At 54.8% G+C, this 11163-nt stretch overlaps 4 protein-coding genes across 4 annotated transcripts; 1 reads left to right on the top strand and 3 right to left on the bottom strand.

Moving 5' to 3' along the window:
* Positions 1-48: 48 nt before the first annotated feature.
* On the bottom strand, positions 49-2419 carry B0H18DRAFT_1143123 (DNA mismatch repair protein MutS). The gene is made up of 12 exons (XM_048035658.1): positions 1906-2419; positions 1635-1854; positions 1514-1586; positions 1265-1459; positions 1140-1210; positions 1052-1090; positions 914-1002; positions 707-862; positions 562-639; positions 471-512; positions 176-411; positions 49-117 (listed from the first exon to the last, which is right to left on the bottom strand). Exons 1-11 carry the CDS (start codon positions 2137-2139, stop codon positions 340-342), a joined length of 1269 nt encoding a protein of 422 aa, XP_047886835.1. The 5' UTR covers positions 2140-2419; the 3' UTR covers positions 49-117; positions 176-339.
* B0H18DRAFT_940400 (YL1 nuclear protein-domain-containing protein) lies at positions 2083-4349 on the bottom strand. The gene is made up of 6 exons (XM_048041873.1): positions 4149-4349; positions 4013-4095; positions 3836-3951; positions 3531-3788; positions 2660-3476; positions 2083-2607 (listed from the first exon to the last, which is right to left on the bottom strand). The coding sequence occupies exons 1-6, from the start codon at positions 4208-4210 to the stop codon at positions 2447-2449; spliced, it is 1497 nt and encodes a 498-aa protein (XP_047886834.1). The 5' UTR covers positions 4211-4349; the 3' UTR covers positions 2083-2446.
* B0H18DRAFT_1043838 (2-oxoacid dehydrogenases acyltransferase-domain-containing protein) lies at positions 4339-6236 on the top strand. The gene is made up of 4 exons (XM_048030689.1): positions 4339-4585; positions 4645-5245; positions 5295-5317; positions 5373-6236. Exons 1-4 carry the CDS (start codon positions 4434-4436, stop codon positions 6124-6126), a joined length of 1530 nt encoding a protein of 509 aa, XP_047886833.1. The 5' UTR covers positions 4339-4433; the 3' UTR covers positions 6127-6236.
* A 2349-nt stretch (positions 6237-8585) lies between these two features.
* Positions 8586-10725, bottom strand: B0H18DRAFT_959602 (uncharacterized protein; the record flags this gene model as incomplete). Its single annotated transcript, XM_048042834.1, has 6 exons — positions 8586-8864; positions 8913-9023; positions 9128-9422; positions 9543-9625; positions 9668-10543; positions 10633-10725. 6 exons carry the CDS (start codon positions 10723-10725, stop codon positions 8586-8588), a joined length of 1737 nt encoding a protein of 578 aa, XP_047886832.1.
* Between the last annotated feature and the right edge of the window lie 438 nt (positions 10726-11163).

The following is an 11163-nucleotide window of genomic DNA, read 5'->3' as shown; positions in this document are numbered from 1 at the left end:
TGAATCGAATGGTGAGTGATCATATGCGGTTGAACAACTTGAATATTGATGAACATACTTGTTGCTCAGGATGAGTGATTCGTCCAAAGCGTCCTTCATTCGCGCATTACGCTTTTTCTGTGAACACCGGGCGTCGGAAACGGAGGATAAATCGAAAGGAAGGCTGTTCGCTTACCATCTCAATGCTCGAAAAAAGCCACCGCCCTTTCTGGATGGTGACATTGATGAACCCTTTTGGCAGCTCGCCTTCAAGTTCGTTCTTCTTGAGCGCGAATACAAATCCGGTGTCCTGATAGACCAGACTGAGCGGAAGATTGTGACGTTCTGACAAGTCTCGATTCAGGGTGAAGATGTCTCCCAAATTCTCTTGTAGGTTTCGCGCGCGACGTCTAGGAGACGGTTGCAATTTGCCTGCACGAAGTAATTCGAGTTCAAGCTACTAGTTCGCGTGAAAGGGTTGTTATGGCTACCTTTACCGCGTAGACGCGAGCGTTCAGTGCGCCTAAGCCAGCCTATGTCGACGTCAGTGATAAATCCCATTATCAACTGGAATCATGCTACCTTTGCTGGGGTAGCCGCTTCGTTTAAGCTATCCGTGACTAGCCTCTCGATCTTCGCCAGCCGTTCATCTGATACCATCTGTTCGAAGGCGCGCAATACCGGTCGGTGTCTGGCAGACAGAAAGCAAAAGATACATGCGCCGCACCTCCGCAATGACGCTCAGTAACTGAGAACGGCAGCCTCCTAGGGCTCGAGACAGAAGAGGCATGGTTTTTACGATGTTTCGGAGATTCAGCATCTGTGATACACGAGCCGCTGCTGGTTTTGCAGTGTCGCTTTCCCGTGCTTCGGACGCAGCGAGCTACTGGCGTGTCATAATCATTGCGTCGCTCAGATAGTAAGTGAGACGCACCGAGCAGATCAACTTGTCAAAGTCCATCTTGTTCAAGGCTTTCAGCGCATTCTTGACTTCATTGAAGCGATCTTCGTTTTGCACCAGCTCTACAGGTGATAGATCAAGAAAGTTCATAGGTGGAACATGATCGAAAACCTTCTACAGCGTCCAGACGCGCTTCAATCGATCCTTGCACTGCAGGAATCCATGTCAGAGTCTGTCTAAATGCTCTGAGTGGACGCACCAGTGTTCGGAGCAAGAATATTGACTCGTAGCAGCCGAGCCCCCATTGCCGTGTACGTATGGTTCATCAGTCTGATGTTTTCAAGTCATCAGTCGAAGACTTAGAATGCCATGCTATGAGAGTACCCGAAGAGTGAGTGAGTGGACTTCTTGCTAGACATATTGCCGACAAGCTCCAAGTTACGAGATGTCTCTGGATCAATCATCATCGTGCCATCCGCTTGCCCAAAGCGAATGAGCAACGAGGCCGAAGCGAAACGTATATTAAGCCTTGATTCAGCATGCTTGAACAGCGCACTGGCTGCGGAGAGTGCATAGTACCTACTCGCTGAATTAGAGGACCGAATTTGATCGAGATCGGGCGCATATACTCACTTGGTGGAAGCTGCGACGATCGTGCCAGCCCTCTCGTCACCCTCCACAATGAGTTGTGTGATGAAGTCGAGACCTGGAGCCATCAGCCATTCAGAACAGTACGTAGAGCCAGTGAACCTACCGGCAGTTTCGTTCCAGTACTTCCTCTGTACAGGTTCAATCGGTACGTCGAACTCCTCCATCATGCACTGTACGAGGACAGACGTCGTTGACGGTTTCTTCCCACCCGAGGCCAACGAGACGTCCGACATCGACAAGAACGTATCAGGAACAAGTATGAGCGACGGTGAATGCAAATGGAGTTGATGTAAAGTCTTGATATAGGTCGGGCTATCTGCGAGCTAGGAGAGCGCATAAGCTGTCGCCCATCTTCGTGGTCTTCACCCACGGACCTGTATCAACGACACCCTACCCGTATCCTTCTCGAGGGCAGCAATACCGACTTCCCGGGCGACACCTCGACCTTCGAGCACAGACACCACGTAGCTCGCCTCATGACGGGAGGATACAGCAGTTTGAGGGCGTCCAGTACCTGTACGTGACTGAGCGGTCCATGGTCGGGACATACCCGTTGCTGGGCGGGAAGATGAGTTCCAGGCCGTGGTGAGCTGCAGTTGTTCAGACATATTCTATCGCGAGTTGAGAGCAGGTAGAAGAGTTCCGGTAGAGAGTATTTGTGGGAAAGAGCTAAGAATGTTGGCGTCGGCGTCGGGACTCGCGACGCGACGCGACTCTGTAAGTCACGTGGTACGTGACGTCGACGCCGACAGACTCAACGTCAACTCAACGTACTCAACGACCGCTGTTCTGTGAATAAGCCGTGTTCAATGGATTCAGGAATCAGGATAGCATCACAACAGAAGAAAATCGACCAATAGATGTGCTGCATGTACGCATTTCAACAGCGGAGAAACGCAACGCCAGCGACAAGCCCTAGCCAACATAACAGCCTAGGCTGTCGTTCCATACGTACTCGTGCTCCAGGACCTTGGTCAACGTCTCATACGCAGCAACGTCTGCAAACGGCACGTTCGTTCGAGGGTCGCGGTAAATCGCCACCTTCCCAGTGATTGGACAGCGTAGCACAGGTCGAGCTGTGTGTCTGTGAGCAATATGTCGTGTCGGCGAAGGAAGAGACGCGCGCACATAAAGGTCTCCCTTTCGACGTATATACCCTCAGCTCTTCCCATTTGACATGGTCCCCGAACATCACCTTCATGGTCGAGTGCCACGGAGGGCGCTGTTTCTCTTGCTGCGACAGCTCATGTATGACGTAGTTCTTCGTGACCTTTTCTGTCCGCTCTATGGGCTCCGCGGGGCTAGGGGCCACTTGTGGCTGCGCATATTGCTGATGGTAGTAGTAGTACGGGTGTGTATACTGAGCCGACTGCGAGTACGATGTCGAAGGCGTTTGTTGGGGCTCTGGATGAGAAGCATATTGCGAGGCCGGATGTGTGTATGGTGCAGAGGATGGAGCCTGCGGATGAGACGGAGCCGGCGGTGAATATTGTGTGTGGTAGTCCGCAGAGTACGTAGGATATTGAGGTTGTGACTGGGGAGTAGCCGAAGGATCAGATTTCTGGAGGTCGGCATGATATGAAGCTGACACATGTAAGTACGATCTTGGTGCAGCATTCGACGCCGGCGAGCGCGTACTCTGTGGAGGAGGCGGCGGCGGCGGCGGGTAGTACGGATATGCAGCATGGGCATATGTGTATGACGGCGGTGCGGGGGGCGGAGGCTCGACTCGCACGGTGACCTCTTCCGCTTTGCTGATCCACCGCAGGAGAGGTCCCTGCACGGCGGTGCGCACGAGACGCGCTTTCTTGCGCTTCTCTTCTTCCGTGCTGAGATACTCGCGATGTTCTTTGATGTTGCCTTCCTCCATCTTCAGCGCACGCTCGATGAGCTCACGTTGAGTCGGCAGTCGTTCGGGGGTCTTTGCTTTCTTTGGTACTGTAGACTACAGACGTATCAGCTTATGCATTGCTGCCCCCTCAGATACGCTGAGGCATACCTTCTTCACTTCTGCGTCTTTCATGCGGCTGGCAGTCTCTGATGTATTCTGCATCGTGTGCGATCTCCGACTATGTCTCTTAGTCCCCTCTACAACTTCTCCCGTTTCCGCGTCGATGACCGAACCCATGGACACCCTCCTCTTCACTTTGCTACCGTCACGTTCCCTCGTCTGCTGGTATTCCAGCTGCGGATTGAAAGTGGCCTTGTGGCGCGCATGCGCGGCGGCAGTTACCCTGTCCAATTTGGAACGAGCGGTCTACGGGAGTATGAGTGGTCAAACGTGCGACATGACGGACGAGCTACCTTGCGAGACCGTCTTTCATCCTCCCAAGCCTTCCTCTCCTCCAAACCATTGGTGTCCTCTTGAGCCTCCTCTTCGTCGGTGCTCTCGAAGTCAGAACCAAAGGCATCCTGTTCGTCTACGCTTGAGAGGCGAGCGTTCCATGAGCGGCGAATATCGTACGGCGCGAGTATGCTCACCTTTCTCAACGACAAAGTCAACGTCTTCTTCCACGTCTACGCCAACATCTTCCGCGCGAAATTCAGCCAAAGCCGCCTCCATCCTGCGATGTTGTTAAGATTGTGATGCTGAGCATGAAGCACGATGCTATCTGACCTGTTACCAGCAGTGCTCCGCTTTGGCCTGCGCATGACGAGCGAGTCATCGTGTTCTGCCATGATCAGCGCGTTGTAAGTAGTACTGCTGCAGGGATGCGAGGAGGACCGCGCGAGTGGCGGGAGCTTGAAGAGGAGAGGCGCGTGAGACACGCGCGTTGACGAACACCGGACTCTGAGGCGCTCGATCGCGCCGTCTTCCCCGCGCATGCATGACCACCCAGCATGACCGCCATGGCCCGCCTCTCCAGTCCACAGCCACCTCAGGCTTCGCGTCGCTGCCTCTATGTTCACACTGCAGCTTATTCGCCCTCGATCGGCCAGTCTCATCTCTCGTTTCCACACATGTTGCGTCCTGCAAGCTCAGCGGAAGCTCCTCAAAGAGTTCAAACTCGCCGACATCGGTGAAGGGATCACGGAGTGCGAGGTCATCCGATGGTACGTCCCCGATCGCCTTCAGTGTCTTCGCGCTGACAGGCTGGCTGCGGTTTGCACAGGAGCGTTAAGCCTTCGAGCTCTATACAGGCCTTCGACCCACTATGCGAGGTGCAGAGTGACAAGGCTAGCGTCGAGATCACCAGCCCATTCGAGGGCGTAGTCAAGGAACTCCTCGTCAGAGAGGGCGAGGTGGCCAAGGTTGGCGCGGGACTCTGTATGATCGAAGTCGAGGCGGAGGACGGGAGCGACCATACTGATGCCCCCGAAGAGTCTCCTGCACCGGCACCGCCTGCCCCGGAACCGACACCGACACTCGAGCCGCACATCGAAGAGCATCCACGGGCTTTGAAGAGCAAACTCCACCCTCTTGATCCTCGTGCTAGCGCGGAAACTGGCACGTCTCCTGAACAGGCTGCCAATGTTCTCGCTACACCTTCTGTACGTCACTATGCACGACAGAAAGGTGTCGACCTGGCGATCCTGGCTCCAGGGAGTGGAAAGGGTGGCCGGATAGAGAAACAAGATATCGATAGTCACCTGTCCCAATCAACAACAAGCGGTTCGCCTCCGCCTGGACCACAAGAGACCCGCGTGTCGGAAGGCGAGACGATTGTTGAGCTGGGAAGGACCAGGCTCAATATGTGGAAGGCCATGACGAAGGTAAGCGCCAATAACGTCTGCGTCATGTGGATAATACTAAGAGTAGCAGAGTTTAGAAATCCCTCAGTTCAGGTGAGTTTGGTCCGTTGCGTTGTGGACATCGAGGCGATAATACTCATCGCGATAGTTTCTCGACGACGCTGGACCTGACGGAACTGTACCACATCCTGCCCATCTTAAATTCGCATATCCCGCCTCATTACCGCCCGTCCGAGCCCGTCTCTAAGCACCCTTCGTCCATCATTTCACCCGCATCTTTCCTTCCACCCCCTGACGCACCGACGGTACCCGACTCTGCGCATTACACACGGCTCACGTACTTGCCCTTCCTACTGAAGACGCTCTCCAAGACAATGCACGAGTGGCCCCTCTTCCGCTCGTCGCTGACACCATCCAACTCTCCATCCGCCAAGCCGACTCTGACCGTCCGCTCGCATGCGGACATCAGCATCGCACTGTCCACTCCGACAGGCTTGTACACCCCGACCCTCCAGGCTGTCGACCGAGCGACCGTGTACGACATCGCTTCTCGACTGAAGCACCTTGCCCATCTCGGCCGCCAAGTCCCCTGCGCCTTGACACCCGCGGAGATGCCGAAGCGCGGAGGGACCATAACTGTGTCCAACGTAGGCGGTGTAGGGGATGTTGACTCGGCATCGCCAGTACTCGTTCCGGGCGGAGGTGTCGCTATCATGGCGGTCGGTCGCGCGAAGTGGGTTTGGGATGTGGACCGCTTCGAGGGTGGCGCACGGCGGTTGAAGATAGGTATCAGTTGGAGTGCTGATCATAGGGTTGTTGAGGGTGCGGAGCTGGTGGCATTTGCAGAGGCATGGAGAAGCTGGGTGGAGACTCCAGCCAGATTGATAGGTGATGCTGTATGATTAAGATGGGCCATACCATCACAGTGGACAAATTCCATTTCAAGATATCCTAACATTGTACCTAAAAAGAAAGAGGATTGAGTGTATCGTTAAGAGTCTGTATCATTGCCTACCATGGTACTTACAGTCATCTACCAGTCCTTGGAACATGTGGCTCCATCAGCAAAAGTACATTCTGCTGATCTGGACAGAAAAAAGCAAGATCAACTCACTGCTGTGTGATATTGCATGACAACTGCAGTTATTCACACTTCATAGTGACAAACACTTATCTTTTGATATTGTGCTGACAGCTGTTTGTCATACATCCCTAAGACCAACTTGAAAAGATAATTGCAGATGACTTAGCCACTGAATGCAGAACACCAGATATTCACTTACCAGTAGTACCCATGGTCCAATTTTCTAGGTTGATGGTTTCTGCATGTGAAATCAAGCCATGGCAATCAAGTGAAAGTGAATGTACAGCAGAACTGACAGAGGAACAAAGATAATTAGGATCATGATGATGATGATGAACTCAGCATTTATTAACCGCAACAAGCAAACAACGTGCTAAGACGCGGCGGACACCGGTCTGTACAAATGTGGGCGTTAAAACGCGCCACCCAGACCTGCGTCCCATTCGAGGGGATTGTACAGTAGTTTATGCCTGCATTTTATATAGTAATGGACGGGCAATGGAATCGGTTTGTGAGGTGGTAGCTGATGGTATGGTTTGGGGTCGAGACGTAACACGCATGATAATAGATAGAGAGGAAGGGAAAACGAGAAAGAGAGAAAAGCATATGTGAGTCCATACTCGTGTTGTTTAAGGTAGACTTCGCACCGCGAGTGGGAATGAGATGAGAGGATGAATTACAGGGCTCGTAGGGAGCCCTATTTATACTATGTAGATACATAGCCACTTCATGTACAGTGGGTGGCGAGAGATAGAGAGACAAAGCCAAGAGAACAAAGCACACACATGCTAAAGCGTAGGGTAACGTAGGTGGTCCGTGAGACAAGCAAAGTGATCGTCGTGTGGCGACGATCGTGTCAAAGCGTTGGGGTGACGAAGCCTTTCGGCGGCGGCGCAGCTTGTCGACAGCGCACAAAGCGCAAACTACGACAACTCGGCGCTGCAGCGTTCTTCTCCTAGGGGCGCAAGCCGGGATTGCCCCCCTAGTGCACGAGATGTCGATGGTATGTGGGGGATGGGGGCGGTATGTCGCCGTGCAGCTAGTACCGCCTAGTCTTCGTCGTCCTTGGTCTCCGCCTCAGGCTCTTCCCCGTCCTCGTCCTGGTCCTCCTCTCTGCTTGCGTCTCCTTCGGCTTCGTTCTCCGGGTCCTCTCCCTCCCGTTGCTCCTCTTCTTCTTCTCGCTCTCCTGGTGGCTCTCCCGCCTTCGTGAATGCTTTGCTCTTCTCGGATAATTAGGATCATGTACAAGGCTTGCACTAGGCCAGCATGAGAACTTCTGAGCAAATGAGTGCTGGACCACCTGTCAAGCCACACTGTAAGAGTTCGTGGGCTCGGAACCCTTGACTCGGGGGCCGGGCTGCCAGGTGAACCTCAAGGATTGGCGGTCTCGGTGCAACCAGAGAAGGAAATGGAATAGGGTAGTCGTAAACAGGGCGAGGAGCGCCTGTTAGTGTCGTTAACTAGGCGGGGAGCCTAGCTATAGGTGGTGGGAGCGCGAGGAGCGTCCTAGGTCCTAGACCTGAAGCGAGGAGCCAGGTCGAGGGAAGTCCTAGGCGTGGCGAGGAGCTCAGGCCGAGGGGGATTCCTAGGCGAGGCGAGGAGCCAAGGCCGAGGACGGTCTCTACTGAACTACTCGGACGGCGCGGCGGGTTCGCACTCGGACAAGGTAGGTGTTCAGTGTCAAGATGAGATTACTTCCAAATATGGAAGTGAGATAACTAGGTACATGATGATGGGATCTTATCTACACTAACGGTTCATGATCTAATCTAAGAGGGCTGGCAATGTGTTGCCTACCCGTAACAGTGCCCCCCATCATGAAGTGTGTAGTGTGGAGGTGAGGGTTACATGAAGGCAAAGGAAGAAGTAAAGATGAGCATAGAATAGGAGGGGATAAGGGAAGAAAAAAATTCTGGTGGTAGACTGCACCTGGTGGTAGTACAAAGGTGTTGGCACACCGAGGTTGAGCTGTTCTGCATGTACCACGACCCTAGCTGTCATCCCTGCAGGTATCCCAGTTGCACCATTGGCATCCATGCAGAGGATGTGCTGTCCTGCTTGTACCACGTCTCGAGCTGTCATCCTCGTGGAGGGTATGCATATCCCTCGGGCTAGGTTCGGATAGGCCCTGGCATAGTTCCCTATCCTCCCCTACCCCCTGCCCCCCAATCTCAAGTCGGAAGGATCCGAGGGGAGTTTCGGCTCGAGATTTCAATGGGAAGAGGCAGTGGCAGTGAAGGGACAGAGTGCGAGGGATAAGGGAGGGGGGTGGGAGAATTATGCTTGTGCTCTCGCTCTCTCACAGTGCTTGTTGGCCTGAGCTTGCACATACTCGAGCATGGCTTCCTCGTCATTAAGCACCCAGTCTTGTCTACGTGCTTCAAGTCGTGCTCGTGCTTCAGCTTCATGTCTCTCGTGAAGAGCACGGACTTGGGTTTGACATTGCTCGCGGTATGACACATTTGTATTTGCATGCAGGGCACTCGAGTGATTCCAGGAATCAGCAGGCCGAGACATGAGGTCGGTACAATGGCAATCATACACGGATGCCAACACCTGTGCAGTGGATTGGAGAACTTGAACCATGGGCTCGACAGCGCGTACCGAGTTGGTAGGCGTTGGATGGCTATGAGGCGCGCGGCGGTTTCGCACAGTGTCGTATCCATCCTGTAAGCCATTCGTACATGCAGTTGAAGGAGCCGTTTTGACGTTGTCCTGCACGCGAGCATGGGTATGAGATAGTTCAGCTACTCGTGTTGAGCTGACGATGCTACGAGGCGCGCAGCAACATCGCGCTGCCTCGTAACCGTCTTGCGAACCGTCTGTTTGAGAGTTTCCGTGAGCAGCTGACTGGTTGTGGCGCGAGACGGGTGAAGGTGTAGCGTCAGCCCGAGATGTGTGGGTGGCCAGCGCAGCTTGCGAATGCGAGGCAGCCGATGTGTAGCGATCAAGTGCAGAAGCCGGTAAATGCACAGAAGGTCGAGGGAGAACCGTGCGCTCGACTGCACACGTTGAGTTGGAAGGTACAGCATGGATACGAGGCGTGCGGTGATCTCGCACGGCGTTGTATCCATCTTACCGCCTGCCAGCGTGAGGGACCATGCGGATTGTCGACTGATCCGGGGGCGAGGATGAGGACGAGAGGTCGATGTGAGAAGTAAGGGATGAAGCCTGCGCAACCCGCGCGGACGAGTCTACTGGCGCTACTGGACGTCTAGGCGGTGGTGAACCGACCTGCTTTCTTGTTTGGTTACTCTCTCTAATCGGGGCCTTGTCCTTGAGCGTTTTGCAAGTTGGAGACACTCGCTCGACCTCGGCTGGTGACGGGCTTGTTGTAGAGCTAGAGGCTACAATGTTACCGGGCGAGCGGCGACATCACTCGGTCCGGCCTTCACCTCGCAGGTCATCCGAGCTGGGAGAGTCGACAGTTGCTGAGGGACGAAGACTCGAGGTGGGGGACGGGTGTATAGAACGACTACCGGGCGTGCGGCGATCTCGCACTGCCCGCTGTTCGTCTTGCAGACCGTCCGAGTGAGAGGTTCTGAGGGCCTTGGTAAGACCACGGAACGAGGTCGGTGGTGGAGACACGGGCGACGGTGTGGAGCTCGAGAGCTGAGCCTACTGAGTAAGATTTGACGTTCCAAACGGTAAACCCGGAGTGAGATCTGGCCGTCTGGAACGGTGCGGCCGGTGCCGGCTGGAGGGGTCCGGGTCAACGTTGTAGACAGTTTCGCCGGGACGTACATTCGCAAAGGTGCGGCCAGCCATAGCCCCCCCAAACACTTTCTAGCGGCCGATTGAGACGTCGCGGCCGGAGCATTCGGCGGCCGGGAACTGCTCGTCTCCAACGTTCCGGCCGCTCTCCAGCCCCGGTGCCCACCACGCTGCAACGTTCCGGCTGGAGCCTCGCCCCGGGCACTGCTCTCCCACCGGCCGCTCTCCAGCCCCGGTGCCCCACCAACGCTGCAACGTTCCGGCCGGAGGCCTCGCCGGCCGGGCACTGCTAGTCTCCAACGTTCCGGCCGCTCTCCAGCCCCGGTCGGCCAGAGGGCTTGCCCACACTCGCAATCCCTCATGGCCAGGCACCCCTTGTTCGCGTGTGTAATGGCAATTGACGGTTCCAATCGACCCGCGGGTCGGGACTCAGCCCCACTGCCACCGAGACCCACTTTTTCCTGATGAACGACCGAGATGTGTTGCCCATGAACTGCAATGATGTCGCTTTCCGCGGTATTCTATTTGGGTTATGGGCAGACAGAATTATCATCTCCCATCAATTTTTTGATGTATTGATCTATGCTACGGCGGGCGATTGCCTCGTGACCTTATCCGGGGCATGAGGCTGCCACATGCTAGCCAGAAGGTAAGCATGACACTGGTTTTCCGCGGTGATGCCATCCTGATAAACCTCAGGCATTGCCAGGAGTGTTGCGCTGTCGCTCCTTCTTCCTCTGCTTCATTCTCCAGCATGATCACCGTTGCGCAAGTCCACCACCAGTACTGCTCGTATTTGGAGGCGATGTACCTTTACTTCCTCTCGGCGCCGGCATCGCGCCCCGGGTGTGTGCCGCTTCCTGGACTATTCCTCGATGTGTATCTAGTTCGCCAGGCCAGGCGTGCTGCTGAGATGCTAGCCAAGGCATATGGGAATCACAGTACGTACTGATGAGTTGTCAGTCTCCAGATCATCCCCTCATTCCAAACAGAGACTTTACCTGGGATGCATCAACTCATCCATGCACCGTACCGAACGACGATGAAATGGCCTCAGTGCAATACGAAGATTGCGACGATCCGCTTACCATCGCCGACAGCCAGGGCCGGTGCTGATGTGGCACCTTCCCGGCGTGATCAC

Source organism: Fomitopsis serialis, assembly GCF_022376445.1.
Source record: "Fomitopsis serialis strain Sig1Antser10 chromosome Unknown B0H18scaffold_148, whole genome shotgun sequence".
Lineage (NCBI taxonomy): Eukaryota > Fungi > Basidiomycota > Agaricomycetes > Polyporales > Fomitopsidaceae > Fomitopsis > Fomitopsis serialis.
Note: the sequence above shows the minus strand (reverse complement) of the source record. Positions and strands in the feature narration are given on the sequence as shown.